At 30.0% G+C, this 27,218-nt stretch overlaps 3 protein-coding genes across 6 annotated transcripts; 2 read left to right on the top strand and 1 right to left on the bottom strand.

Annotated features, from left to right (window-relative positions):
* Positions 1-4: 4 nt before the first annotated feature.
* On the bottom strand, positions 5-27,218 carry LOC109604859 (trichoplein keratin filament-binding protein-like). Its single transcript, XM_020021405.2, has 3 exons — positions 27,093-27,218; positions 14,347-14,369; positions 5-1,585 (listed from the first exon to the last, which is right to left on the bottom strand). Exon 3 carries the CDS (start codon positions 1,583-1,585, stop codon positions 77-79), a length of 1,509 nt encoding a protein of 502 aa, XP_019876964.2. The 5' UTR covers positions 14,347-14,369; positions 27,093-27,218; the 3' UTR covers positions 5-76.
* On the top strand, positions 5,177-9,909 carry LOC109604860 (peptidoglycan-recognition protein LB). The gene is made up of 3 exons (XM_020021406.2): positions 5,177-5,492; positions 9,060-9,398; positions 9,454-9,909. Exons 1-3 carry the CDS (start codon positions 5,450-5,452, stop codon positions 9,714-9,716), a joined length of 645 nt encoding a protein of 214 aa, XP_019876965.1. The 5' UTR covers positions 5,177-5,449; the 3' UTR covers positions 9,717-9,909.
* Positions 11,613-26,933, top strand: LOC109604858 (glutamic acid-rich protein-like). Of its 4 annotated transcripts, XM_049968914.1 has the most exons (10): positions 11,614-11,991; positions 17,535-17,614; positions 22,152-22,357; positions 22,448-22,639; positions 22,786-23,027; positions 23,716-23,885; positions 24,097-24,667; positions 24,721-24,889; positions 25,335-25,624; positions 25,679-26,933. In XM_049968914.1, coding segments are annotated over exons 2-10 (2,217 nt in total). In that variant the 5' UTR covers positions 11,614-11,991; positions 17,535-17,612; the 3' UTR covers positions 26,054-26,933. The 4 variants fall into 4 exon arrangements, with proteins under 4 accessions (XP_049824873.1, XP_049824871.1, XP_049824872.1 ...); XM_049968916.1 differs by lacking the exon at positions 22,448-22,639 and having other exon boundaries at positions 11,613-11,991; XM_049968915.1 differs by lacking the exon at positions 17,535-17,614.

The raw sequence follows: 27,218 nt of genomic DNA, 5'->3' as shown, positions 1-27,218 counted from the left end.
AAACTACTAAAAATATATTTATTTAAAACTCTTTGAAGCGTATACATTACAGTCTAAAATCTAACAATAAACATTTTCAATAGAACAATCTGGTAGTAGAAGTGGGCCTTACGTTGCCTTGCCTCTTTTGAATGTTCATAATCTCCCTCTTGAGCCTTTCTTCCTCCTTTCTAATCCTATCTAACTCGTCGTCCAGCTCCTTTAGCTTGATACCATCTTGAGCAACCTTCCTAGCTTGTTTTACTTTAACTGACTCGTCCAATTCCTGTCGTCTGTTCGCCTTCTTCTTCTCGTCTTCCTCTTTCAGTCTTTCCAGCTCCTCATTGTACATCTCGATCCTCATCGTGTTCTCCTCGCGTTCCTTCAGCAGTTCAGCCTGATATTCCCTGTTCCTCCTGATATTAGCTTCGACTTGCTCCTTCAAAGTGGCCAACACTTCCTTCAGAAGCCCTTGCCGGGCTTCCTCTTCGTTCCGCCATATTTCCGACTGGCGATCAAACATGCCCTTCGCCTCGGAGTCGAATATGAAGTCTAGAGTTCTTTCCCGGTCCCTTTCTAGTTCTTGTTGCACCTTCACTAGCTTCATGTACTTCTCGAAGCTCTCCCTGACTTCGCAGCGTTTCCTCTCGTCCTCAATTAACTTCTCGTACTCCAACTGTTGGAGCCTTTGAATCATGTCCTTTTCCATGGCAAGGTTCTCTTGGATGTCTTTGGCTTTTTGCTTTAACTTGAGCTTGTGCTGCCTTATGTTGAACAGGGCTACCTCCCTCTCCATGCGTCTGCGCTCCTCCTGCTGCTGTTGTGCAGCTATTTCAGCCAGACACAGCTTCCTCTTGGTCTCCTTTTGTTCAAGGCGCTTCAGTTCTTCGGCGCAGGCTTGCTTCTTCTTGAGTTCATCGACTTGGATGTCCAGCATTTCCTTGTACATCCGGTTTTTCTCTTCCGTCTCACGTTTGCGTTGCTCCTCGAGTTCCTTCTGCTTTTGGATGTTCTCCTCGCGTTCCTTGAGTATCCTTTTGGCTTCCTCCTCTTCCTTTTCTTGGCGCATGCGTTTTTCGATTTGTTGGTCCAGCCAGGAGAGTTTGACGTTCCTGTTGTTGTAGGCTCTTTCGTAGCTTCTTACGACGGGGTTGTTCATGCGCCACTGCTGGTAGAGCTTGCTTTCAGCCTCCTGTTTGCGTTTATTCTCCTCGGCTTGCTTGAAGGAGTCGTGGACGTTTTGGAGGAGCTCCAACGGGATGTCGTCCGCCTTGCTCCTGATGGGGCTGGGTGGCTTGTTCTTCTGCACCATCATCTCTATTTCGAACGACCTGGCCTCCTCCTCGTATAACTTCTGCAGGGCCTCCCTGCGTTTGTCCAGGTGCTTCTCCTTTTCCCGCCTAGATTTCAGCTCCTCGTACTGCTTCATGCTTTCGGTGTAGTAGCGAGGGGAAGTCCAGTCCTCGAACTTGGTGTTCACCTGGTTGAAGTGGTCGTAGTACTTGGAGGCGCCGCCCCACATTTGGTCGTGCTGGAACTCCTTCTCTCTGCGTCTGATCATCTCGCTTTCGGCGTTCAGGCGCCGCTTCCCTCGTGCCGTCTCCATCTGAAAATATTTTGCACGTTAGTACTGGTTATTGTCGAATCGGCACAGGTGTGCAAAATACTTCCAGAGGTGCAGTGGAACAGAGACGGGGAAGTACTTCGGTCTGGCAAAAAATTAATGACATAATTGGAATTTGGCGTTGGGGCTATGGCGACGAAGTAATTTGTTTAATGTAATTACGGTGGAAGCAAAAACAAATATTGTAGACAGATGTCGAGTGTGCACCGCTCACGGGGATTCACAATCGTCGATTATGTAAAACGTGTTTTGTGTTTTAGAATGTAAATAAATATTGCTGAAGAATGTCGTTTGGTTGTAAATAAAATTTAATATTTATACGGTTTGTGACATGCGATTTAATATAATCAGTTCTGATGAATTCAATTTCGTATTATAATAATATTTTGAAACAAATATTATGATTTTGTGATAATAAATAAATAATAATAATAAATTTGAATCCTTTTTTAAAGTGGGATTAAATTTGAATTTTTTTCAAATTTTTCAGTCATATATAAATTATTTTTTTTTCAATTTTGACATATTAAACCTTTATAAAAAATTATAAAATATTTTTTTTTCGCATTTAATTTAATAATGTTAAATATTTTATAAAATTGTATGCAATTCTTTATTTAAAACATTTTGAAGCTTCATAATATTTGATTTAAGTTTTGACATATGAAAAAAACTGTTGAATAGTTTAAATTTTATAATTATTTAAGAAATTTGATTTGATAAAAATATTAAATAGTGTAAAACATATTTTTACACTATTTTCAAATATTTTCAAAAGGGATTTATTCCAATAATTTTATATATTTTAGATATTTTATATATTTTAGATATTTTATATATTTTATGTATTTTACATATTTTATGTATTATATATATTTAATATTTTTTGTATTTTTTCTGCATATTATGTATTATATATTTTTATATATTTTACATATTTTATATATTTTTAATGTTTATTATTTTTTATGCATTTTATGTTTTTTATATATTTTTATAATTTACATATTTTATGAATTTTATATGTTTAATGTATTTTATAAATATTCATACGATTTATGTATTTTATATATTTTACATATTTTATATATTTTTAATATTTATTATTTTTTATGCATTTTATGAATTTTATGTTATATATTTATATATTTTATATATTTTATACATTTTTAATATTTATTATTTTTTATGCATTATGCAAGTTAATTACAAAAAAAAAAAATAAAATGAACTGTAGACCCAAATTTAAAAATAGTAATAAGGGCGCATTCACCAAAATTCAGACTATATATAAAACAAAATTAACTTTCAAAACACATAATAAATAGACAAATTATTATCAAATAAAAAAATAATAAGAATAATTGTGACATAATTAATAATAATATAAAATTTATGTCAAATTTAGGTGACGTTATAAAAATGAATAAACTGCATGACCCAAAAATGTATTGTAAAATTTGTAAAACGTTATACGTTTCCTGCTAAATATTCTACACATTTATGGTGCTTTTACTCTATTAACTTTATTGTTGTGGTTTTGTCAGTACGAAATTGTTTTAAGGGGATTTTTTTAAAAATCTACATTTAATTAAATTACACCAGTTCCGACTTATTGTTAATTAAATAACGATGTTAACGCTAGATTTTAGTTAATTTTAAATTGGTATTTAATTGTCCTTTTAATTTATGGTTTAATTAACACAATAGGGTTATTAACATTACGTAAAATAACTATATATATATATATATATATATATATATATATATATATATATATACAAACGTATTTATTTAATGCCTATTTTTTAATATTTATTGTTATATTCCATTTACAGGAAAATCCCCCATCAAGTCAATAAAGGTTCTAATTTAACTGCGGTTTTGTTTCCTTTATATTAGTAATACAAGAAGTCTGGTGCAAGGTGTGCTTTCAATTTCCGGAATTGTGTAAATTACAATTATTTTTTTAATAATATTAATTATGTTAATAGTAGTAGAGACAACTGAAAGCATTTATTGAACAATGAATCTTTTCAATACAATTCTACATTACATAAAACGAAGTGATTGTGAGGAGCACGTGCAAAAAAGGGGATTTTCGATTCTTCACAGGAATTCTGATTCAACGTGGAAGTTATCTGATTGAAAGTTATTCAGTGTTCAGTTTAGTAGTTGTTTTTGTAAACCAGATCTGCTACAATAAAAGGAGAATGCCAGGTAAGTGGTAAAAACTGAAGAACAAATTTTTAATGAATATTTTCAAATAATTTTTGATTTACAATTTTTTTTTCTTTTATGCACCTTAAAACATCAATAACTCTGTTATTTTCAATGGAACACCCTGTATATTATTGTGCATTTAAATTCCACAAGTAATTGTAAATAAAATGGCTATACCATGTCCTATACCCAAACCTAATAGTTTTTGAGTTATTATTTTTTTCCAAAAATTTTGACAGATTGATGGTCTAACTTAAAATGTTTGTAAAGCCACCAATTTTGAAGCTGAAAAGTTCATTTTTGGCAACCACGTTAATCAAGGATCACCCCATAAAAAGCCATTATTAGTACTCCCAAATTTTATACAGAGTGTTCGTTATTTACGTTTATTTTTATGCACCTTAAAACATCAATAACTCTGTTATTTTCAATGGAACACCCTGTATATTTTTGTGTATTTAAATTCCACATGTAATTGTAAATAAAATGGCTATACCATGTCCTATACCCAAACCTAATAGTTTTTGAGTTATTATTTTTTTCTAAAAACTTTGACAGATTGATGGTCTAACTTAAAATGTCTGGAAAGTCACCAATTTTGAAGCTGAAAAGTTCATTTTTGTCACACACGTTAATCAAGGACCGCCCTATAAAGAGCCATTATTGCTACTCCCAAATTTTATACAGGATGTTTGTCATTTACGTTTATCTTTATGCATCTTAAAACATCAACAACTCTGTTATTTTCAATGGAACACCCTGTATATTTTTGTATATTTAAATACTACATGTAATTACAAATAAAATGGCTACACTATGCCCTATACCTAAACTCAATAGTTTTTGAGTTATTAATTTTTTTCCAAAAATTTTGACAGATTGATTGTCTAACTTAAAATGTCTGTAAAGTCACTAATTTTTAACTAATTAGTACACCCAAATTTTATAAAGGATGTTCGTTATTTACGTTTAATTTTGTTCACCTTAAAACATCAATAACTTTGTTATATTTATTATGTTTTAACATAATTAAATTGAATATTAAAAACCTTTTTGATTGGATAACCATTCCTTATAAATAAAGTGAATATTAACAAATATTAATTAAAGTTTTAATAGATTAACAGAAAAGTGATAAAAAATTAAAAATAATAATCATGCAAGTAAAAATTACGGTAATTCACAATTTGGTTGTTTGATTGACAAAAACATAAATATTTTAAATACAATCTTAATGCTGAACGACATGTCAAACAAAAATAAACAAGACGTTCGAATGTTTCAGTACTTAAAAAGCCATTATCCAGCATCTGGACCTAAAAAAACCACCAAGAAAATGACGCAATAATTTTCACATCAGGTTCTAATTCGAAAAAATCCCCCCAAAACTGCGACTCGCGAACAAAACCTCCCCTACTCTCTGCGGTCCCCCGTACGCACACATGTATATATATGGTAAATCCGGCGATTAAAACCATCCGAAATTGCGATCAACGACAGATGATTAAAGCGTGCCCCACGTCACACTTGTGAAATCTCGTTTGGCGAAGAAGCGAAGTGATTTTAGTTAGGTATTTTTCTGGCTTTGCCGGAAATCGATCAGTTTTTGAAGGTTCGTCGACGATGTGTAGACGTGTGTGCCTCATTTTTGCCGTTCTGGTTGCGGGTAAGTCGGATTTTTCGCATTTTTCACGATGGTAGATGCAAATTTATTGTAATTTTTGCCCTAATTAAAAAATAACTTTATTTTTAAAATTAATGGTTAAGAAATTGTATTTTGTGTCATATGGTAAGATAAGTGATCAATTAAATATTGTTAATTGTATTTTATTGATGGTATTATGTTGTCATGTCATGCTGGGTCATGATTACGTGTCATAAAACATATTGTTGAATTTTATAAAATTTAAAATTATCAATTAGTAATTAATATTAATCATAATTACAAATAATTTAATTATTTTATTAATATATTATTAAATTATAAATGTTTAATTTAATTGTATTTAAAATTTATAACTAGAATAAATAAATAATTAATCTAGTCAAATAGAAAATGATCTAACTCCCTAAAAATTCTAAAAGTAATTATTAATTTCTAATTATATATTTGCAAAACCTTGTAATCTTTAACTAAATATTTTGGCATAGAGAACTCAACAAATTTAGCATTGTTTTGTTTAATTAATAACTTAATATTGGTATAATAAATTTTCTTAATAATTTAGATAAAATAAAAATAAATAATGAATTTATTTTTTGTTATTAATCTAAAATTTTACAATAAAACAAAACGTTTTAGTCAATTAATTAATTAATAATCGTTAAATTTCAAAATATAAATAAATATAATAATTAAGAAACACACATTTACGATTTTACATAAGATACGGAAAATTATTTGTAATTTTTAATTTTGTCATAAATATGTGCATAAACATTTTCAATTCTCAGAAATAATAAATAAAGTACTTTTTTGAATGGATGAATATTATGAATATTATAGTTTCATAACTAACACAATTATTTTACATATGCAGTAATTGGTGAACATTTATTTACTTAACAAATGTTAGAAAATTGAAGGTTCACAAAATTGTATAACATAATATTTAGTTTTAACTCAAATATTCGTAGAATTAGAAAACATTAATAGTTAATTAATAAATAATACAAATTTATTAATTTAGATAAGTTAATAAAATAAAAATATTATTAAATTAATAACATAAAAAATTGGGAAAATTAAGTTCAAATTAAATTAAAATAATAATTAAAAAATGGTAGAAACGTATTAATTCAGATAATTTAATTATTAAATTATTAATATGAAAATTAAGTAAAATTAAGTTCAAATTAAATTAAAATAATAATTAAAAAATGGTAGAAACGAATTAATTCGAATAATTTATTTATTAAAATATTTAAAAAATATTGAAAATTAGAAATACATTGAATATTTATAAAAATATGAATTATTAACTCATTAATATGAAAAATTGGAAATATTAAGTTCATATTAAATTAAAATAATAATTAAAAAATGTTAGAAAAGTATTAATTCAGATAATCTAATAAATAAAATACTGAAAATTAGAAATACATTGAATATTTATAAAAATATGAATTATTAACTTAAATAAGAAAAATTGGAAAAATTAAGTTCAAATTAAATTAAAATGACAATTAAAAAATTGTAGATATTATTAAAATATTTAAAAAATATTGAAAATTAGAAAAAAATCGAATATTTATAAAAATATGAATTATTAAATTATTAATATAAAAAATTGGGAAAATTAAGTTCAAATAAAATTTAAGTAATAGTTAGAAAATAGTAAAAATTAATTAATTTAATAATAATTAAATTTAATTATTTTTATTTGTTATTTTTAATAATAATTAATTTTACACTTTTATTAATAGTATTAATTATAAAAAAATTATTGAATTATTAATATTATAAACTAAAAATTTGACTCTTTGTACAACTTAGTATGATTCTGAAAATAAAAACGTTAATTTAACATACGTAAACGCAATTTTTAATAATTTATTATAAAGTATTTATGTATAATTCATATTGGAACAATTTCAAGCCACCCACATAATCGACTTCAAATGTGAATTACCCAGTTTTATCAGCCAATCGTCAATGTCAATTGAACTGGAATAACTCTTTGGCAAAATGGGTAAAAATCTTTTCGACCTTTCAAACTTTCAACAACACGAGTGTAAATGTAATCGCCACGATCACACCATATCACAATCGTCATTCGACAGTTCCAGAGATGCGACAAAGTGTAATTTGTTTTGTTATTAAAATGTTTATTATCGGTGAGTTTGTGTAAATATTTTAAATATTAATAACTACAAAGGGGGGAATAATATTTTTGGCATTGAAAAAACTATTGTTGGATAAATAATTGAAGGTTTCCTCTATTTATGTTAAAATTTTGTTTATAGAAAACAAAATAAATAATTTTTGACAGTATTTTTTTAGTAAAGTTAATCTCCAACAACATTTACATAAATTGTTGGTTAAATAATTATTTCAACATTATCTATGTATTGTAAATAACTTAAATGTTTGTAGTAAATAATCTATTCGATAAAATTTTATGAACTTGTAGTGTAGTGTAAAAACTTGATCAGCAATGTCGAATCGAAACCCACACAAAAAAGGTAACGTTAATTGACAAAATATGCTAAATCCAACAACTCGCTTATCAAAAACCAAATTAATTAAGTAAATTTTATAAATCAAATCAAAAACTGTGAATCCCCAATTCCCCACACCATAGTGCTAATTAAATCAACTTTTACTCCCGTTCTCACAAGTGTTAGATCCAACGACAACAAATTAAAGTCAACAATCATTTATCAACAGCACCATAATTATTATTATGCGGAGATAAAATTTCGCAATTTGAATTTACACGAGACAATACCATTACAGTAAAATACGACTGTGAATCACAATTTTTTTATACCTATTTATTTTTGTATTAAAATCCACAAGTTATTATAAATAATGGTGTCGCCTTGAAATCGCAAATGGTTTTAAATAAAATCGGCGTTTTTAAATGTGTGTGACATTAATTTGCTGTGATCAATGACGAGGTCGAGTCGGGGATGTTTGAATAATAATAATTAATTTAATTTGTTTTAATCCTTCCGTTTTTACCACCATAAAATGTACATTATAAAGTATTATAAAGCATATAAAGTATATAAAGTACATAAAGTACATACATTACATAAAGTACATACAGTACATATATAAACTACATAAGTATATAAAGTATATAAAATGTATAAAGTATATAAAGTATATAAAATATATAAAGTATATAAAGTATATAAAGTATATAAAGTATATAAAGTATATAAAGTATATAGAGTATATAAAGTATATAAAGTATATAAAGTATATAAAGTATATAAAGTATATAAAGTATATAAAGTATATAAAGTATATAAAGTATATAAAGTATATAAAATATCTAAAGTATGTAAAGCATATAAAGTATATAAAGTATGTAAAGTATGTAAAGTATGTAAAGTATGTAAAGTATGTAATGTATATAAAGTATATAAAATATCTAAAGTATGTAAAGTATACAAAGTATATAAAGTAAAGTATATAAAGTATATAAAGTACAAAGTAAATTAAATATGTTCTAAATTCGTTAATTGTCGCACCCCCATTACAAAACCCTCTGTTTTTCAGGCGCAACCTCCGACACCGACATCGAAATAGTAACGCGGGACCAATGGGGCGCCCGCCCGCCGCGCATGGTCGAACCGATGGCCAACCCCGTGCCCTACGTCGTCATCCACCACAGTTACATTCCGGCCGCCTGCAACACCTCCGAGGAGTGCGTTCAAGCCATGAAGTGGATGCAGGACTTCCATCAGTTAAACAGGTCGTGGAATGATGTAGGTTACAGTTTTGCTGTGGGTGGTGACGGTAAGGCGTACGTGGGAAGGGGCTGGAGTGCTGTGGGGGCGCACGCTCCTAAATTTAATAATAAAAGTATCGGTATTTGCATCATTGGTGACTGGAGACGTAAGTTTCATCACGGTTACTTGTGACTTCAAAATTAACTTATCTTTCTTCACAGATGAGCTTCCACCAGTGGAGCAGCTGCAGGCTGTGCAACAGCTGATAGACCTGGGGGTGAGGGAGAACAAAATAAGTCCAGATTACATACTACTGGGCCACAAACAGGCGAGGTTGGGCACCGAATGTCCTGGTGATCGTCTTTACAAGGAAATCCAGACGTGGAAAAACTGGCAACCGTCGCCAACACCGAAGGTTGAACCCAAGGAAGAGATTGATGATGGGAATATCCTCAAAAAACGCACAGCAGATAATGCACAGTGAAATTATTCTAATATACATTGATCTGTTGGATGGTGAAATTGGACCAAAGGACTTTAATAATTTAATGGTTGCATGTTTCTACTTGTCTTGTGTTTACCAAAGTATTATTAGTTATAGTGGTTAAATCATAGGTATATTAATTTTATAATAATAAATATGTATATTTTTATTTACAACAATAAACCAAATTTCCTTACAAGTGTTGTTTCTTATTTTTTCTTGTATGATGTTCATTGAATAAATTTGACATATATCATTCATGGAATAATATATGTCCCTTCCAACAAAATAATATTCAAAATCATAATCAGAACTGAAATTAATTAATTGTCAATACTAATACTGATTCTTCTCCATTTAATTCGTGTTTCATACTAATTCTTGGCAGTTTTATTCACATTTTCATAGTATATTATTCAATGAATAATTATTATTGGTGGAACATATGTCACATTTAATAGAATAACACTTAAAATCAAAAAAATATTGAAATAAATTAATTTCCAATACTTATACTGATTCTTCGCTATTTTATTAGTGTTTTATATAGTATGATGTTCATTGAATTATATTCATGGAATAATATATGTCCCTTCCAATAAAATAATATTCTAAATCATAACCAGAATTGAAATAAATTAACTGTCAATACTAATGGTAATTCTTGGCAGTTTTATTCACATTTTTATAGTATGTTGTTCAATGAATAATCATTATTCATGGAACATATGTCACCTTCAACAGAATATCACTAAAAATCAAAAAATTATTGAAATAAATTTATTTCCATTAATAATACTGATTCGCGGGTACAGCTGGTTTATCATAAAATTAATTTAAATTAAAAAGAATTGTTCTTTTAATAAAATGATTATGTCTTTTAGTTATTTCTTACGTTTTTAGTAATTTTTTGGGAATCCAGGAAGAATTAGAATTTTTTATTTTTATATTTTTAATGCTTTTTCATGAAATTACTATTAGTAAAAAAATAAAAATCCATAAAGTTATTAAAGTGAAACTATGTAATTTAATCAGTATGAATTTAATCGTATGAATTTTATCCTATAGATTTTAATTGTATGGAAAATGATAATATGGATTTTGATCATATTGAAAATGATCGTATGGATTTTAATCACATGGAAAATGATCGTATGTATTTTGATCATATGGAAAATGATCATATGGATTTTAATCGTATGGAAAATGATCATATGGATTTTAATCGTATGGAAAATGATCATATGTATTTTGATCGTATGGAATATGATCATATGGATTTTGGTCGTATGGATTCTAATCGTATGGAAAATGATCATATGGAAAATGATCATATGGAAAATGATCGTATGGATTTTGATTTTGATCGTACGGATTTTTATCGTATGGAAAATAATCGTACGGATTTTAATCGTATGGAAAATGATCATATGGAAAATGATCGTATGGATTTTGATTTTGATCGTACGGATTTTTATCGTATGGAAAATAATCGTACGGATTTTAATCGTATGGAAAATGATCATATGGAAAATGATCGTATGGATTTTGATCGTACGGATTTTTATCGTATGGAAAATAATCGTACGGATTTTAATCGTATGGAATTTCAACAAAATAACACTTAAAGTCAAAAAATTATTGAAATAAATTTATTTCCAATAATAATACTGATTCTTCATTCGCCATTTTTATACGTGTTTTATTCAGCGAATAATAATTATTCACGGACCAAACAATTCCTTATCAAATCTGGATAAAAAAATGGAGGGGTGCGCGGAGCGGACGGCCGCAAGCGATGCACGACGGCCACAATCTTCGCGATCGCCTATTTTTAGCCGTGCAGCTATTTCGGTCCGGCGATCCAGAGACGCGGCGGGCGCACGATTCCGAAAACGCGGCACGACGGCAGCCCAGACAAGTCACGGCATTCTGGGTCGGCGGAAAATCGCGCGAGACCATTTCTCTCCCCTAATCCGACGAATTTTTTCATTTCTCTTTCATTTTTTTTTTTTTTGATTGATTTCCACGTTCGACGACTTCGACGACGACGACGAGCACGAAGAACAGAGACAACGCACACACACACGATACGACACTTGAATCCAGATTCGAATTTTGTTGACTGTTTGATCGTGACTTTGCCAGTGATAATTTCATTGTTCACAACTGATCGAGCTTCGTATTTCGTATTAATAGCGATAGTGAGGATTATAATAAATTATTGATAGTTTGGTGGAATTTGTAAAAATTTCGATTGTTTCCGCCACGATCGGTAAGTCGATACTTCAGTTTATCTATTTTTTTTTGATCATACGTCACTTACATAACATTTTTGACAATACACGGCTTTAACAAAACAATAACATCGGCGTGCATTAATATGGGGTGTTGCAGGTGATTACTCATTGTTGAAACGTCACAAATTTACATTAATTTGATGGAAAAATAAACTTGAGCCAATTTTACGTTAGAAAATTTGAAAGAATAATAATCACTCTATCCTGGTTCCCTAAAAAACTAGTTATTTATTTTATGACTCAGAATTTTCAATTTGGAAACCTAAAATAACAATAATCACCCTAAATTGTTTGATAATTTTATTTATAATTGATTGGCAGATGATTGAACTTATTTATTTGAATCAACACGTGAAAAATACTTAAAAATACTTATTTTATTATCAAGAACTTTGAGTTTATAAACTTAAAACAACACTAATCACCCTCAATTGTTTGATGATTACATTTATGATTGAATTTTTGAATTGAACGCTTCCATCGATTCCACCTCATTGGGTATTAAAGAGACTTCAGCCATTTACTGAATAATTAAGGATTTTCAATTTGTAAACTTAAAATGACAATAATCACCCTAAATTGTTTGATAATTTTATTTATGATTGATTGGCAGATGATTGAACATATTGATTTTATTCAACACGTGAAAAATACTTAAAAATACTTATTTTATCATCAAGAACTTTGAGTTGATAAACTTAAAACAACACTAATCACCCTCAATTGATTGATGATTATATTAATGATTGAATTTTTGAATTAAACACTTCCATCAATTCTACCTCATTGTGTGTTAAAGAGACTTAAGACATTTATTGAATAATTAAGGATTTTTAGTTTGTAAACTTAAAATGACAATAATCACCTTAAATTGTTTGATAATTTTATTTATGATTGATTGGCAGATGATTGAACATATTGATTTTATTCAACACGTGAAAAATACTTAAAAATACTTATTTTATCATCAAGAACTTTGAGTTTATAAACTTAAAACAACACTAATCACCCTCAATTGATTGTTGAATATATTTATGATTGAATTTTTGAATTGAACACTTCCCAATTCTACCTCATTGTGTGTTCAAGAGTCTTAAGCCATTTATTGAATAATTAAGGATCTTTAGTTTGTAAACTTAAAATGACAATAATCACCCTAAATTGTTTGATAATTTTATTTATGATTGATTGGCAGATGATTGAACATATTGATTTTATTCAACACGTGAAAAATACTTATTTTATCATCAATAACTTCGAGTTTATAAACTTAAAACAACACTAATCACCCTCAATTGATTGATGATTATATTTATGATTCAATTTTTGAATTGAACACTTCCATCTATTCTACCTCATTGTGTGTTAAAGAGATTTAAGTCATTAATTGAATAATTAAGGATTTTTAGTTTGTAAACTTAAAATAACAATAATCACCCTAAATTGTTTAATAATTTTATTTATGATTGATTGGCAGATGATTGAACATATTGATTTTATTCAACACGTGAAAAATACTTAAAAATACTTATTTTATCATCAATAACTTCGAGTTTATCAACTTAAAACAACACTAATCACCCTCAATTGATTGATGATGATTGAATTTTTGAATTGAACACTTCCATCAATTTTACCTCACTGAGTGTTAAGAAGACTTAAGCCATTTATTAAATTTTCAGTTTGAAAACTTGAAATAACATAGGTACTTTATTGGATAAATTCATTTATAAGTGGATTTTCAAATTATGGAAGGAACAGGTGCTTACGTATTCGAAAATCGTTTTTCATGAGTGAATCACTAATTTACAATGTCAAACAAATTCAGCCCGACCGAATTGCTCAATTCCTTTCAACGAGTCGGCTAATTTTAAACGTTTTCCGTGAGGTCACACATTTCCAAACCATTCAAGAAAAAAAAACCGTTTCATCCTCTCAGTTTGAACGTTTGGCAAATGTTTATTCCTCCACGATTTATTCGAGTAAACTTTAACGAGGCTTTACCCCCTCAATTTATGTTTCAGACTCTTTCAATCAAATCAAAAACAGAAGTATTTCATAACGAAAATAAAACTACCAAACATTCCAGCATAACCCAAACAATGCATCAACGGCTCGTAAACTCAAGAACAATGTCGTCAACCACTAGAAAAGCTTCCGATACATCGAATCGTTACAAGTGCCGTTTAAGAATGTAAATATTGCCGGTCCAAAAATAAAGCCACACACATGCCGTTTTAATCGTACGGAATTTACATAATTGCCTCTCGGAACGATTGACAACAATCGTTCCGAATGTCCTGGAACCCATCGAAAATCTCACCACCTACCTCAGTCGGGATGTCGGTGCGACCTGAAACAACAAAAAAAACGTCGATATTAGCGAATGTGTATACAAAAATTCGACTTTTTAATAAACAATCCGAATGAACGATCTATCGAGAAAATCTGCAGTATTTATTATTGCAAGTTTAAATTTGGAAGCAACCGACAATTATGTCATGTAAATATTTTCGGAGCGTGCAAATTTCTGGATATCTTTTTACATCACCAGAAGAAAGTTCGGTTATGATTGCGTTGAGAATTGGCGTTTTATTTTGTTAATGGTTTACGGATTTTAGGTCAGTGAAAATAGATTTTGATTTATGACTGGGAATTAATTTTTCGGACAATAAATTTGAACAGATATTTTTTTCAGCACTCTAATGTTTATGAAAAATGGGTAAACACTTAAAGTTATCAATAACAACTATAAATTTATAATGATTAATAATATAATATATTTTAAAATATATTTTATTCATATTAAAGTTAATATAAAAGTATTTTTGATAAAAATAACATATTTTTAATTTACATTTTTATTCAAATTAAAAATAAATAAGAAAATATTTTGAACTAAAATTTTAAATAAAACTAAAGACTATTTTCTAATGAAAAAAATAACATTTTTCAAAATTAAAGTATTTTTACTAAAAATAATAGATATTTTTAATTTATTTAATGTAAAATTAAATAAATTATGTTTTTATTATTAAAAAAATTGAAATATATTTTTATCAATACAAATTTCTAAATAATTTTAATAAAAAATAATTTTTCAAAAATTAAATAAAAGTATTTTTATTAAACATAATATAATATTCTATAATTTATGTTTTTATTGAATTTAAAATTAAATAAATTAAATGTTTTTATTATTAAAAAAAATAGAAATATATTTTTAACAATACAAATTTCTAAATAATTTTAATAAAACATAATTTTCCAAAAATTGAATAAAATAGAAGTATTTTTATTAAATATTATATAAATTTCTTTAATTTATGTTTCTATTGAATTTGAAATTAAATAAATTAAGTGTTTTTATTATTTAAAAAAATTGAAATATATTTTTATCAATACAAATTTCTAAATAATTTTAATAAAAAATAATTTTTCAAAAATTAAATAAAAGTATTTTTATTAAACATAATATAAATTTCTATAATTTATGTTTTTATTGAATTTAAAATTAAATAAATTAAATGTTTTTATTATTAAAAAAAACAGAAATATATTTTTAACAATACAAATTTCTAAATAATTTTAATAAAACATAATTTTCCAAAAATTGAATAAAATAGAAGTATTTTTATTAAATATTATATAAATTTCTTTAATTTATGTTTCTATTGAATTTGAAATTAAATAAATTAAGTGTTTTTATTATTTAAAAAAATTGAAATATATTTTTATCAATACAAATTTCTAAATAATTTTAATAAAATTTAATTTTCCAAAAATTGAATAAAATAAAAGTATTTTTATTAAATATTATATGAATTTCTTTAATTTATGTTTTTATTGAATTTGAAATTAAACAAATTAAGTGATTTTATTATTAAAAAAATAGAAATATATTATTATTAAATATAATATAAATTTCTTTAATTTATGTTTTTATTGAATTTGAAATTAAATAAATTAAGTGATTTTATTATTAAAAAAAAATTCTAAATAATTTTAATAAAATTTAATTTTCCAAAAATTGAATAAAATAAAAGTATTTTTATTAAATATTATATAAATTTCTTTAATTTATGTTTTTATTGAATTTGAAATTAAATAAATTAAGTGATTTTATTATTTAAAAAATAGAAATATATTATTATTAAATATAATATAAATTTCTTTAATTTATGTTTTTATTGAATTTGAAATTAAATAAATTAAGTGATTTTATTATTAAAAAAAATTTCTAAATAAATTGAATAAAAAATAATTTTCCAAAAAATGAATAAAATAAAAGTATTTTTATTAAATATTATATAAATTTCTTTAATTTATGTTGTTATTGAATTTGAAATTAAATAAATTAAATGTTTTTATTAATTAAAAAAATAGAAATATATTTTTATCAATACAAATTTCTAAATAATTTTCCAAAAATTGAATAAAAGTATTTTTATTGAATATTATATAAATTTCTTTAATTTATGTTTTTATTGAATTTAAAATTAAATAAATGTTTTTATTATTAAAAGAAATAGAAATATTTTTATCAATACAAATTTTTAAATAATTTTAATAAAAATTGAATAAAATAAAAGTATCTTTTATTAAATATTATATAAATTTCTTTAATTCATGTTTTTATTAAATTTGAAATTAAATAAATTAAGTGTTTTTATTTTTAAAAAAAATAAAAATTTATTTTTATTAATAGAAATTTCTAAATAATTTTAATAAAAAATTAAATAAAATAAAAGTATTTTTATTAAATATGAAATAAAATGAATTTAAAATTAAATTAATTAAATGCTTTTATTATAAAAAAATATAAATAAATTTCCAAACAATTTTAATAAAAAATTATTTTTCAAAAATTGAATAAAATAGAAATATTTTTGATTTATTTTTTTTTATTGAATTTAAAATTAAATAAATTGTTTTTATTATTAAAAAAATTGAATATATAATTTTATCAACACATAAATTTACAAAAAATCAAATTTATCTAAATTTAGTTATAAAACATAAAAAGATAAGAAAATTAATGGTTCATTTTTAGACAAAACAACATAAATCCAATGTCCCAATAACTCAATATTCCGCTTCAGTTTGTGTTTTCGGATTCACAATTCCAACGTCACTAATTCAAACCTCGACAAAACCTATAAATAATCCATGACCAAAAACCTAACCCAACGCACAAATGCAAAAAAAAAATGTGTGAGCGTATTTTGGCACCGGTTCACGTCCACCGAAAACGTTCGATCCGACGTAAATTCGTCGCCAATACCTTTTGTAACCGCAGATTGATTTGTTGTTAAACATTACAAGTTTGCAATAGGGCGTGACGTTTCAACTGCAACTGCCAACTTTTCCAAGTAAACACTGTCTAAAACACGCGTACAAATATTAGAAAAACAGATTTTCGTAATTTCGTATATTTAAATTTATTATTGTTAACATTATTGTGCAATTTGATGTACAACTTGGGAATTTTTCAGCTTTGATTGATGGTGTGTTTCAGCTTTGTTTTCCAGCAGCGGAAAAAATCATTTTCAGCCGCTTGTTTTCAGCTTAGAATAGAGACGGGAGTGTTAGCAACATGTAAGTCGTACCGATAACTGAAACGAACCGTAAAAATAAATTGCGTGTCGGGGATTTTTTGGTCAAAACGCACATGCACGCACACAACGTTATTTTTGGGACGTCGAACGGGAAACAACGGATATTATAAAGATACGAGATTATTGCCGAAAAATGTAATTGCCTGATGCTTGGCAATTTCTCAAAATGTGGGCTGCGAACGTGTTATAAATTTTGTATTTGTTACGACACAGTTTGTCTCATCTCAAAATATAATTTCGGTGTATAATTAACATAAATTTATTAAATTAAAATTGTACAATCTTCTCATCTACATCAAATGGTAACAAAAATTTGGATCAAATTGATTAAATGGATGTCAAAATTACACTAAGCTGGTGCTTAAGTAATTGAGGGAATTAGGCTCAACAGACTCACTATTTTGGTCCGAAAAATAATGTAAATTGTCACATGTTTGTAAACAATTAAAAATTTTAATAATAAAATATTTATTGTATAAAAGATAAATACCAAAAAAAAATATTTTTTCATTAAAAACTAAATTATATTTGTCAAAATTACATTAAATAAGTGCGTAACTAAATGAGAAAGTGGAGTAAAACAGAGTCACTATTTTGAAATGAAAAATAAAGTAAATTGTTACTTGTTTTTAAATAATTAGAAAATTTAATAAAAAAATATTTAATGTATAAACTGATTCGTAGTTACTTATATATAGTTTAACAAATGTTTCCTCTTTTAATTTTTTCTATTGTTTATAAACAAAATTCATTTTATTTTTGTATATTTAAGTACAGTTTAAACAAAAATTAATAGAATTAGATTATAAAAATTACAGAGGAAAATAATGAGACAGACGAACTCAATTTTCTCTTCTTATTTACTTAAGCACTTGTTTGGTGTAATTTTATCAAATAGAGTTTAGTCTCAAATATAAATTAGAATGAAAATTAAATATTTGATTCGTAGTTACTTATAAATAGTTTAACAAATGTTTCCTCTTTAAATTTTTTCTGTTGTTTATAAAAAAGTCCATTTTATTTTTGTATATTTAAGAACAGTTTAAACAAAAATTAATAGAATTAGATTATAAAAATTACAGAGGAAAATAATGAGACAGACGAACTCAATTTTCTCTTCCTATTTACTTAAGCATTTGTTTAGTGTAATTTTCTCAATTAGAGTTTAGTTTTAAATATAAATTAGAATGAAAAATACATATTAGATTCATAGTTACTTATATACACTTTAACAAATGTTTCCCCTTTTAATTTTTTCTATTATTTATAATAAAGTTCATTTTATTTTTGTATATTTAAGTATAGTTTAAACAAAAATTAATAGAATTAGATTATAAAAATTACAGAGGAAAGTAATGAGACAGACGAACTCATTTTTCTCTTCTTATTTACTTAAGCACTTGATTGGTGTAATTTTGTCAATTAGAGTTTAGTCTCAAATATAAATTAGAATGAAAAATAAATATTTGATTCGTTGTTACTTATATATAGTTTAACAAATGTTTCCTCTTTTAATTTTTTCTATTGTTTATAAACAAAGTTAATTTTATTTTTGTATATTTTAGTACAGTTTAAACAAAAATTAATAGAATTAGATTATAAAAATTACAGAGGAAAATAATGAGACAGACGAACTCATTTTTCTCTTCTTATTTACTTAAGCATTTGTTTGGTGTAATTTTGTCAATTATAGTTTAGTCTCAAATATAAATTAGAATGAAAAACAAATATTTGATTCGTAGTTACTTACATATAATTTAACAAATATTTCCTCTTTTAATTTTTTCTATTGTTTATAAACAAAGTTCATTTTATTTTTGTATATTTAAATGTAGTTTAAACAAAAATTAATAGAATTAGATTATAAAAATTACAGAGGAAAATAATGAGACAGACGAACTCAATTTTTTCTTCTTATTTACTTAAGCACTTGTTTGTAGTAATATTGTTAATTAGAGTTTAGTCTCAAATATAAATTAGAATGAAAAATATTTGATTCGTAGTTACTTAAATTGTAAAATTATTCAGTAAATTCTGAATAAAAAGTGGTTTTTAATAGCATTTCTTTCAAACCTGTGACAATCTGAGCATCCATCTATTTTTAGAACACGGGAGTTATTTACAAAAGGAATGTCTGTGGTATTTGACCTACAAAAGGGGCAACTATTCGCACCGCAATTAACCAGTCATTCAGTCAGTCAGTCACGTCGAACATTTTCTAATAAATCCAGATAAAATATCGTCGAAATGTGATCAAAAATTTGCCAACATGGTAGTTAAGTTGAATTCGCGGAGGAAACGATCGAAATTGTTCCAACTATTTTTCGATATTCCGACGGACGCCGAAGCGAAATGATCGGCGTCGCGACGCTGCAACTGGCGTTGCAGTCGAGGGCGTCGCCGGCCGACGCTACGACAGTCCGAGCGGCCGTTTTAGTCGGTGCGGAGGCGCGCGGGCGCCGCCTCGGGGCGCCACCGCTTCGCGGACGTGTTCCTGTCGAGCGCCGCCGCGACGGACGGTGAACTAAACAATTGCGGAAACGGTGAGTCCGGGTGTGCACACAACACACAAACAAATGACATTTGTCTCAGATTCACAATTATTACAACTACTGTTAACTCTGACTTCTAATTTTATTTTAAATAGAATGTTTATTATCTTAAAACCTTCACTTAAGGTACTTGTTAGTTTGAACTTAAATTATTACTAATAAATAAAAGGAAAATATAGAAAATATTCATCAAACAATTACTCATTTATTTATTTTATAGCTTAAATTATAAATATAAAAAAAAACTTATATTGTGTTTATAATTATAAAAATTAAAGCAAAAAATATTGTCATACTTATATATAAACAATTATGCATCAAATATTTATTTTTCATTCTAATTTATATTTGAGACTAAACTCTAATTGACAAAATTACACCAAACAAGTGCTTAAGTAAAAAAGAAGAGAACATTGAGTTCGTCTGTCTCATTATTTTCCTCTGTAATTTTTATAATCTAATTCTATTAAGTTTTGTTTAAACTACACTTAAATATACAAAAATAAAATGAACTTTGTTTATAAACAATAGAAAAAATTAAAAGAGGAAACATATGTTAAACTATATATAAGTAACTACGTATCAAATATTTATTTTTCATTCTAATTTATATTTGAGACTAAACTCCAATTGACAAAATTACACCAAACAAGTGCTTAAGTAAATAAGAAGAGAAAATTGAGTTCGTCTGTCTCATTATTTTCCTCTGTAACTTTTGTAATCTAATTCTATTAATTTTTGTTTAAACTATACTTAAATATACAAAAATAAAATGAACTTTTTTATAAACAATAGAAAAAATTAAAAGAGGAAACATTTGTTAAACTATATATAAGTAACAACGAATCAAATATTTATTTTTCATTCTAATTTATATTTGAGACTAAACTCTAATTGACAAAATTACACCAAACAAGTGCTTAAGTAAAAAAGAAGAGAAAATTGAGTTCGTCTGTCTCATTATTTTCCTCTGTAATTTTTATAATCTAATTCTATTAAGTTTTGTTTAAACTATACTTAAATATACAAAAATAAAATGAACTTTTTTGATAAACAATAGAAAAAATTAAAAGAGGAAACATTTGTTAAACTATATATAAGTAACAACGAATCAAATATTTATTTTTCATTCTAATTTATATTTGAGACTAAACTCCAATTGACAAAATTACACCAAAAAAGTGCTTAAGTAAATAAGAAGTGGAAATTGGGTTCCTCTGTAAAACGGGAGAATAAATACTTCTGTAATTTAATTTAACTTAAAAAACCGAACGATTTTAGTTATTATTACAAATATTTATATAAAAAAGTATCAGCTGTTGTTTAAAAGTTATAAATAGAATTAGGTCGAATCCAACAATGTTTGTTTAGTGTTTTCCATGATGGATATGAATAGACCAGTAAGATATATGTATTTATCAATAGCTTTAATACTCCCACATGTCTATTAAATTGTATTTCAAGTGAGCAGTAAAATTGAAACTCATGAAAGAATGTCAACAACTCTTCCCTGCAAGAGACGAGTGGAGACAAAGGAAGACATCTAAAACTATACTAATCGTAATTGCTTGTAAACTTAGGAATGGCACTTAGCTCCTTCAAACTGTCACAGTAAAACATCAAACGGACACATGAATAATCGTCGTGCTAATAGTTTCGGCCACCAGCCGCCTATTTTAACACCAGCCCGAAATATAACCCAAGAAATGGGTTAACAACTGGTCAAACCATCACGACACACCAACATGGTAAAAATTGCAGCAGTCAGGATGCACGTGTCCGACGTTACGATCTAAATTTAGTTTATTTTGTTGTCCCGGCGTCAATTCGGGCCCACGCAATCTCAATCGCGAAAACAAGTCTGTTTGGCCAAAAATCCACATCACTAAATAATGCTTTTTATTAACCACCATTTCATCCACCATCAACTGGAGGTTAAGTTGTGACTCAATTTAAATAATGTAGGGTGTTCACAAAGGCAATGCCAGCCTCCGGAAAGACAGAGACCAGCAACGGCGACGCCGCCTCCAACCCTGCCCAGAGGACCACCTTCAGGCCGCCATGGGTGAAGGAGGGTCCCAATCCACTTCCGGTTCCCACCCAGCCGTGGGAACTCAAGAAGGCACCGCGGCGTGACTCCTCAGACAGCTCCACCACCGACAACCCTCTAGGTAAGGTGGTTCGATTCATATAATCATTCTGTAACTGGCCGAGGACATGCACAGTCATCACATGTGTCTAACCCATCGCTCATCCGACAGGTGTGACGTTGCGCAAGGTGACGGTGCCCACCAAAGAGTCGCAAGAGAACGGCGAAGGTACCAGAGATGTCACGTTCGAGAAACCCAAACTGAAACCGGTGCCGCGCAAAGAGATCGACATACCCAAAAAAAACAAAATCCCACTGCCCAAACTGAACAGCATTACGGACGCCACTGAAAACAATCCATTAGGTACCCACTCTGATTTACTCTTCCTAACTACTAAGTTAACACCATTGGCTGTCGACAAATTTGCGTACCTCCACTAAAAAAAAAAACACTTGTCCATCTTTTGCTTTCGGTTTGAGCTTGCCCGCAGCTAATGCCTACAATTTCAGCTGGCGTACAGCTGAGGAAGACGTCCATAAAGACCAGCGAGCCGCAGGAGAACGGCACCAAGGAGCCGGAGTTCATCAAGCCCAAACTAAAGTCGGTGCCGGTGCGTGAGAAGACGCCGCCGAAGAAGGACCACAAGCTGCAGCTGCCCAAGCTGAACAGCGTGGCGGACAGGAAGCTGAAGGACCCGCCACGCAAACCCTCGCTGACCAGGGTGCCGACCAACGACGACGACCTCGACAAGGTAAACAAATGGCGTTGGGAGATAATAGAAACGGGGGAGCCGTAAATAAAACGGAGGCAGGCAACCATCCGCAGCCGTCCTATTTTCAAACATCAAATCGCGCACTCACGCCGCTACGGAACATTTACGTAATTTTTGCCGTGGTGGGCCCCGAGAGGAAAATCGACAAGCTGACGCCCACCGATTTGTTTTCCTTTTTTTTTGACGGCTCACAAAACAAAAGATAATTGGGAAATACGTTCTGAGGTGTTCTTGTTTATTTTTAAATGAGTTGGTGGACTGCAAAGTTTAGTTTGTTTCTTTTTTCTTAATTTTTTTTTGGACAGTGACTAGGTAAGTTCGTCCATGTTGATTGACCTTTAATGTGTTTTAATTAAAGTCTATCTGGCCTTCCATTCCTGTTTACATAAGATAATTGAAGGATGTTAAGTTGTGCACGTCCACTTAATTCAACGAAAATAAACAAGAATTCTCTTCCAGACTTACACAGAAATCAGAATTTAACTAAAGATGATTATTCCACCGTGGTTGTTTGCTCTTAGATCAGTAAGTACTCAGTAAACAATACAGTTTCATTTGTTACATCCATAATCAACTGTTGATGGAGGAACTCCTTCCTCTATCAACCAAGCTGGGGAATCGCCAGAGACAATTTACATTAATTAACACATTTCTCTGACATCAACAGGAAGTTCCCGCCACTAGGAACGCCCTAGTGCGTGCGGAAAGCATGAGGAGGATGTCACAAGTCCACATACCCCACGCCCCTCCAATGCCACCTCCCGCTCCCCTGATGCCCGGCGAGGAGCCGAAGAAGGAGCTCTCCTCCCAACAGAAGAAGAGACTCGAACAACTGCGGTGAGTTTGCTGCGCCGATTATCTAAGCTCATTGTCAAATTGATGGTCAAACGGAAATGGGATTTAATTAGATATATGTTCAATAGTTGATCATGCGGAGTGGCCGTACAATGTTCGGCATTTACGACAGCTATTACAAGAACAAATATCTAATTGAGGCTAGGTGAGGACCTAAAGCTATTAAAATGTATGTATACATTATTTCAAATAGGTCGAGACCCAAGGTGAGACCGGACTGGTCGTGCATGCTCAAGGAAATCGAGGGTGTGAAGAAGCTGCGTCACGTAGAATGCAACGACAGGTCGCAGCCTTTGTTGCCGGACGCCAAAGATCAAACCAAAGACCACTTCGTCTTCGAAAGCGAAAAGGGTGACAACAGCCACCACGAGCTGCTTAGGGAGATTCAAGGAGGCATCAAACTGAAGAAGGTGAAGACCAACGACAGGAGCAAACCCATGTTGGAAGGCCTCAGGAAGTTCAGAAGGCAGATGACCATCGAGGAACAAATCCAGAAATCCATGTCCATGGCCAGCATACCTCCGGAGGAGATCCCGGTGGAAGAACAAGACGAGATGGATGACATCGACAAAGTACGAGACGATTTGCAGAGCACAAAACAAATGCTAGCCTTAGAGCTGCGCAATAAAGAGGCTCAGATAAGAGAAAACAAAATGCTCCTGGCCAGGATACAGAATCTGGAGGCTGAGCTCGAGAAGGAGAAGGCTAGGAAGGCGGAAGGAGGCGACGGTGGTGGAGGCGGTGGCACCCAGGCCGACGACAAGGTACTACCCTTCAAAACTTAAAGGTTAAACCTTAATATTATGGCTGCTTTCAGATCATCAAGTCACTGAAAACTGAGGCAGAACAGGCCAAGAAACACTCCGAGGAACTGGAGAAGAAGTACAAGGAGTCGGCGGAGGAGCTGGACAGCACCAAGGCTCAATTGGAGGAGATGAGACGGCAGCACAGGGACATGGAGAAGAAACTTCAGGAGGCTATGCAAGGTAACTACTATTCCTTCATTTATTACCTCCCAATGATTGATTATAGTACAAAGTATGGAAGTTTAAGTGAGCACCTGTTTTCAGGCATTGGATTTAATGAGCAAATGGGTAAATAATATTTGTTAATGTCGGTTTATGAACGTAACTAATTGGCAAAGGCACATAAAGTGCTTTAACTATCATCTGTCACTAAAAATTTGTATGCCCTCCATCCCCCATCATTTTAAAGAAAGTACTCTACTTTACAGGAGAGCAGTATTCAACCACTTTATCAAAAGACAGCAATCCAATTTTACAAGAAAGTCCACAAGGTTATAAAACTACCAAAGTTTGTTGTTAATGTGGAGTTTATCCGTACCACTTATGTTACATTAACAGTCACCCCCAACAGAATTCACTGATTACGTCTTGTTTTTACCACGATTACAAGTGAATCTTTTTATAGGTAAAAGGATGTCCTTCTCGGACAGGAAGAACAGCATGGCCAACGGCGCCGACAACTCAGATCTGGACTTCAGCTCCGACGAAGAGGAAGAAAGCGACGGCGAGGAGACGGAAGAGAAAAAGGAGAAACGCCTCCAAAAGGAACTCAAGCACCTGCGCAACAAGCTCAGGAACTTCAAGAACAAAGAGGACAACGCCAAGAAGGAACGGATAGCTTTGAGGGAGATCATCAAGAGGAACCAAACCGCCATCAAGGAGGAGAAGAAGAAGTTCAAGCAGTTACAAAAAGAGGTACCCCAATTTATTCCTTCCCCAATGTAGTATCACCCCCGAAATTTGTTTCAGGTGGACAAAATGGCGGCGCTGATGAAGGACCTCGCGGAGGAAGACGAGGATGAGAACGAGGACGAGGAGAAGCCGGAGGAGGAAACCGAGGAGGAGAGCGAGGAGGAGTCCAGCGAGGAGGAGTCTTCGGAAGAAGAGGACGAGAGCGACGAGGAGGAGAGCGAGAGCGAGGCCGAGGACGCGCCGGCGGAGAAGCGAAAGGCGAACCTGGAGAGCAGGAACAACAGGCACGAGAGCATACTGTCGGCGCTCAAGAAGGGCAACTTCATGCTGAAGGCGAACGCCGAACGGCTGCAGGACGAGCTCAACAAGCAGAAAGACGCGACCGAATCGCTGAAGCACGACCTCGACTCGGTGCTGTCGGAGTTGGGTTAATGGGTCGGTGTTTCTCGGCGTATGACTTAAGTTGGCAGACGCCTGGCAAATCACAAGGGTGGAACTCCTTCGGTGGCCACCTGGTGATTTGCCAGTTGTGACTGATTTTAAAGCGGTAGGTTAGTGGTTCCAAGTGTGGAATTTCAAGTAATTTGGTCATAATATCACACTTGGAACATAAAAAAATTGTGATTGAGCTTTTTTATTTACAATTTACATGTTTATACACTTGTACGACGCCACAACAGTAAACTTAATCAATTTTTAAACTAAATTAACACGTCAATTCTTAGATCGACAAGCCAAAGTAAACTATTCAAGCTATTTTTAAACCCCACAGCAGTTTTCCAAGGTCTATAAAGTGCACAAAAAAAATAATCTTGTAGTTTAAGCATTAATGTTAAGTTTTAAATAAAACAGAAAGTGGTATAAGATCTGCCAGGTTCCAATATTTGTGAAAATCACTTTAAATTACTATAAAATAAACTAACCCTTAGTGTTAAGGAATGTTACACAACTAATAAAAGTTTTACTTAGTTTGTAGGTTTACACATAAAATAATTACTGAGGCAAACTGTTCTAAAAGTTGTTTGGGTATTTTATTTTGGTTGTCTGTCCTATAAGAATGGTAATATTTCGTTCACGTTGCTTATCACATTTTCCAAATTTCACACAAGCTCAAAACTAAGCTTCAGCAGAAAATACTTAAAAAATAAACGATAGTACATGAAAATTTTTTGTATACAATAAGTTTTACGTGTTCTTTTTAACTATAGAATAGTTTAACCATGTTCAGTTGATGTAAATAAAGTGTGATCAGCAAATATTTGTATTTATGCTTGATAAAGATTTTCCTAATTAAATTGTATTGAAATATAAATTGTTTTTTTATTGAAATTTGTAGTTTTCGTGTTTAAAATTGAATATTCAATGACTGTCAGTTAATGAAAGTAATTTCAAAATATTCATGCATAACCTAGTTTTTTGGTACGGCGCGTAAACACTTATTGACAGTAATGAAAAAGGAAGTGGTACTCACCTAAAGTTCCTGGTGTCTCGCCTTTTGGATATTAACTGCACAAATCAACGAAAACGTTCAAAAAATTTGAACCTGTGGATACAAACAAATCTGAAGTTTACAAACTACAACAAAGCAATGGTGGCG

This window comes from Aethina tumida, chromosome 6, assembly GCF_024364675.1.
Source record: "Aethina tumida isolate Nest 87 chromosome 6, icAetTumi1.1, whole genome shotgun sequence".
NCBI classification, from domain to species: domain Eukaryota; kingdom Metazoa; phylum Arthropoda; class Insecta; order Coleoptera; family Nitidulidae; genus Aethina; species Aethina tumida.
The sequence above is the reverse complement of the archived record's forward strand: the minus strand, read 5'-3'. Positions and strand labels throughout refer to the sequence as shown.

Excerpts from the sequence above, each read along its gene's own strand:
- LOC109604858 (XM_049968914.1), top strand. Across the intron at positions 22,640-22,785 it reads CACTGAAAACAATCCATTAG|CTGGCGTACAGCTGAGGAAG; the intron begins GTACCCACTCTG and ends CTACAATTTCAG. Across the intron at positions 23,886-24,096 it reads AAGAGACTCGAACAACTGCG|GTCGAGACCCAAGGTGAGAC; the intron begins GTGAGTTTGCTG and ends TATTTCAAATAG.
- LOC109604859 (XM_020021405.2), bottom strand. The coding sequence starts at position 1,585 with ATGGAGACGGCACGAGGGAAGCGGCGCCTGAACGCCGAAAGCGAGATG.
- LOC109604860 (XM_020021406.2), top strand. The coding sequence starts at position 5,450 with ATGTGTAGACGTGTGTGCCTCATTTTTGCCGTTCTGGTTGCGG. Across the intron at positions 5,493-9,059 it reads TTTTGCCGTTCTGGTTGCGG|GCGCAACCTCCGACACCGAC; the intron begins GTAAGTCGGATT and ends TCTGTTTTTCAG. Across the intron at positions 9,399-9,453 it reads CATCATTGGTGACTGGAGAC|ATGAGCTTCCACCAGTGGAG; the intron begins GTAAGTTTCATC and ends CTTTCTTCACAG.